Source organism: Papilio xuthus, unplaced genomic scaffold, assembly GCF_000836235.2.
Source record: "Papilio xuthus unplaced genomic scaffold, Pxut_1.1 DF827570.1, whole genome shotgun sequence".
Taxonomy (NCBI): domain Eukaryota; kingdom Metazoa; phylum Arthropoda; class Insecta; order Lepidoptera; family Papilionidae; genus Papilio; species Papilio xuthus.
Genome location: NW_013531079.1, coordinates 3,072,413 through 3,076,213, shown reverse-complemented (window position 1 = coordinate 3,076,213; position 3,801 = coordinate 3,072,413). Strand labels below are relative to the sequence as shown.

The 3,801-nt window shown below is 34.2% G+C and overlaps 1 protein-coding gene across 1 annotated transcript; it reads right to left on the bottom strand.

Annotated features, from left to right (window-relative positions):
* Nucleotides 1–203: 203 nt before the first annotated feature.
* Nucleotides 204–3,595, bottom strand: Jheh-lp4 (juvenile hormone epoxide hydrolase-like protein 4). The gene is made up of 7 exons (XM_013313231.1): nt 3,424–3,595; nt 2,973–3,155; nt 2,526–2,774; nt 2,087–2,233; nt 1,621–1,966; nt 974–1,202; nt 204–422 (listed from the first exon to the last, which is right to left on the bottom strand). Exons 1-7 carry the CDS (start codon nt 3,511–3,513, stop codon nt 212–214), a joined length of 1,455 nt encoding a protein of 484 aa, XP_013168685.1. The 5' UTR covers nt 3,514–3,595; the 3' UTR covers nt 204–211.
* Between the last annotated feature and the right edge of the window lie 206 nt (nt 3,596–3,801).

The window sequence follows — 3,801 nt, the reverse complement described above, 5'->3', positions numbered from 1 at the left end:
GCTCGTTATTTGAAGGACCCTAAGTATTTTTTTAGAATTATTTCTAAATTAGTGATCACGTTTTTTCGATTACAAAATCACTAAACATTACATGAGTTGTTGAAGCTGTAGTTTATAAAAAAAAGCAATAAACACAACGTACAATAATTCCTATGAACATTCCCTTACTTGTGGATAAAAATAAATTAAATAGCAACTTTACACACAATTTTTATTTCTTTCTATAATCTAGAAAACTTTTCACAGCTTTGAAAACATCAGCTGCTAATTCTTTAGGTTTCTCTAGAGCAGCGAAATGTCCACCATCATTTAAAGAGGTGGTACCAAGTAATGTAGGATATTTAAATTTAAGTAACCAATCCGGTTGATAGTATAATTCATATTTTAACCTGAGAGCCCAAGTAGGTACAGGAGTTGGGATTCTAAAACAGAAAAAAAAAGAATCGATCAAAATTAAACTAGGGGAAACTAATCTTTGAAATTAAATACCGGAGTTTCCATGATATTCAAATATAACATAGTGTATTATAACAATGTTAGAGCCTGCTTTAACATCTTCGCACGAATTGTCCCGGCTCGCCCGGTGAAATACCACGACCACACAGAAGACAGGCCTCAAGTGGAAGCTATTCCAAGTACAGTCTGATGAGTGTGCGTCCCGGAGGCCCAATTTAGTCCTCTTTCCCTTCCCACCCTTTTTCTTATAAGGAAAGGATGTTAAGTGGAAGTGGACTTTACGAATGAGAGGATGCATGGAAAGGGAAAATATTTTCTTTCTGTGCATCCTCTCCTCCCTCGATTAAAGGTAGGCAACGCATATGCAATTGCGTATGTCTATGGGCATCGGTCACCTGAAATCACTATTTCAGTGATTTCAGGTGGCCGCTCGCTCGTTTGCCACCTTATGATATAAAAAAATATATATATGATGGACTCAATGTGGAATTAAAAAGAAATAGGTTAAATATATTACCTTGCTAAAATCAATTCCGTTTCACTTGCAAAGCTCTCTTTATACAGTCTCATAGCTGACGTCATAGAACCTGTTATCCAGTACAGCATCACATTATCCAGCATATCAATAGAGGATATGTTATCTAAGCCACCTTCTTCCGTATTCTTGAAAGAAGAATTTGAGAACACCATGTATCTGTCAAGCATATACGCTGCTAATCCAACAGGAGAATCTTGTAAAACGTATCCTGTTTGACATTAAAACAATAATTAGTGAAAGTTTAATAATATTTAAGAATAATCTTACTTCTTACTAATTTTATAAATGCAAAAGTTAAAAAGGATGGATAGATAGATATTTGTTTGAAGTTAACTCGGGAACGGTTCAACGGATCTTGATGAAATTCGGCACAAATGTAGAACATAGTCTATTAGGACTCATAGGATACTTATTAAGTTTTTTATAATCCACGCGGACAGAGTCGCGGGCGACAGCTAGCCTATGTATAAAATATCTATACTATTATAAACAAAAAGATACACCTAATACTTTACTAAGGTTACAAAGGCACTAATTAAACATCTCTAAGAGTATTTAAAATCAAAGTTGAACTATAGTGAATCCTATGGAACAGTTACTTAGCAACAAATAATTATAAAACATACCTATAGTATCAGGCTTGGTGCCCTGTAAGTGCATATAACCTGATTCTTCTAAATAATAACTCAATTTTTCACTCATCGGATACATTTTATCCGCATGGTCGCCAGCAACCAATGTTGGACAAATGGATCCAACTAGCCAAATCAAATTAGCCAACTTGGAAGGATTAATTGGCGTATTCGTGTGGAAGCCTAGCACTTGGTCAGGGAATAATGTTGCCATGTGGGATCCGATAATATGACCAAGATCACCACCTTGAATAAAGAACTTCTCATGACCGATCTTCTTCATCAGGTTCCGCAGAATGACAGCTATTTGAGTCGGTGCCAATCCACGTTTTTGAGTGGCCTGAAAATTTTTAGTCGTATAAAATTTGTCCACAAAAATTTTAGTATAATAAGTGAGTGCTGGGACGCATTTTTTTTTAGGCAACAATCGAATAATATTAAAAAAAATATTAAAGAATACCTGGGAATAAATATATCCAGGCAAACTAGGAACGATGACTTCAAAGACAAAATCATATCCCGGTCTCGGTGTGGTCAAAATTGGTATCACATCGTAAAAGTCCTTGAAAGTACTTGGCCATCCATGAATAAGTAGAATTGGAAAGACCTGAAAGAAAAAAAAAATCTCATTTTATTTAATAAAATCGGTGTTTGAAGGACATCCTTCTCAGAATGTGTCCTCTATTAATTTATTCTTTATTTAAAGACTAGCTGTTATCCGCGATTTCATCCGCGTGGAATTAAAAAAAACTTAATTAATGGCCTATATGTTCTTCCAGACTACGTTCTGCCGTTCTACGTTGAGCCGTACTGGAGATACCTTCAAACAAACATCCATCCATCTAAACATTCGCATTTATAATATTAATAAGAAGTAAGATAGCGGAACATCTATTTACCTTTGTATTTCCATCAACTTTAGGCTTCACATGCACAAAATGCATATCCAATCCTTGTATATAAGTTTTGAAATGTTCGTACTTATTAAGATATCTCACGCGATCTCTATAAGGATATTTAAACTGCCATTGCGCGAAGAATTGTCCAAAAGCATCGGAATGGACGCCATAGCTCGAATTTTCGGTTAAACTTTTCAACTTTGGACGTCTACGGAAACTGTCGAATAGTCGACGAAGACCTTCTTGCATCTGTAAATTATATGTACTGGCTAAGTAAAGGTAGCCAAAGACTTAGAACTGTGATTACTCCTACATTTAGTTATTCTGTGCTAAAGTTTGGACTTAAAAGTACTACGTTTCTGATCGAACCTACTCTTACATAAATTCCCTGATATCTCTCGCTATACATTGTTTGGTTTCTTATTATTTCATATATTAAATACTTACAGAATCAATGTATAAAACTCTAAATGGTCTTATAGAAGTATCTTTTGATTTGGTCGTGTTGGGACCCCACCATTCATTGAAATCTATAGCTGGTAAATCTGGGACTGCGATCACGTTGACATAAACTTGGAAGCAAGCCAGACCAACCAGCAGAACTATTACAGATGTTACTAATAAACAGACCTGGAATTTAAGTAACATTAATTACAAAATCATAGATATTTAGATAATAAACGAAATATGTCACTTGTTAAACAAACTAGCTATCGCCCGCGGCTCCTTCCGCGCGGAATTGAAAATATTTTTTGCAAATTTCTTCATGATCCGTTTAGGATCCGTCGTTGTGGCGACAACTTTAAACAAACATCGATCCATTTAAACATTCTCATTTATAATATTAGTAAGCTACTAAGATCTAATAATAATATAATCGTATTACTGAATTACTTACATTCTTAGAACCACCTTTATTTGTTCCTTCAACTACTTTTTGATCAGCAACAGAACTAGGTGGTTTCTTTTGAACTTTTTTCTTCACCATTTTATAAAATTTATTTCTTATAAATAAATATTTTAATCACAATGCATATCACGAAAACGACTTGCCGTATCTACTATTTAAATTAAACTACAATCAAGAGTATATACAATCTAATCAATAATATATTAGGTAAAAAAATCAATGTGTTTACTATGGATTGGATTGCCACTATCTTATCTCACTCTTTAGGGATTAAAATTGTACGTTGATTTTTAAACACATAACGAAGTTATATCAGTAAACATTCTGATGAGGTGTCTTTTAATATTACGTATAGACCACTTGTGG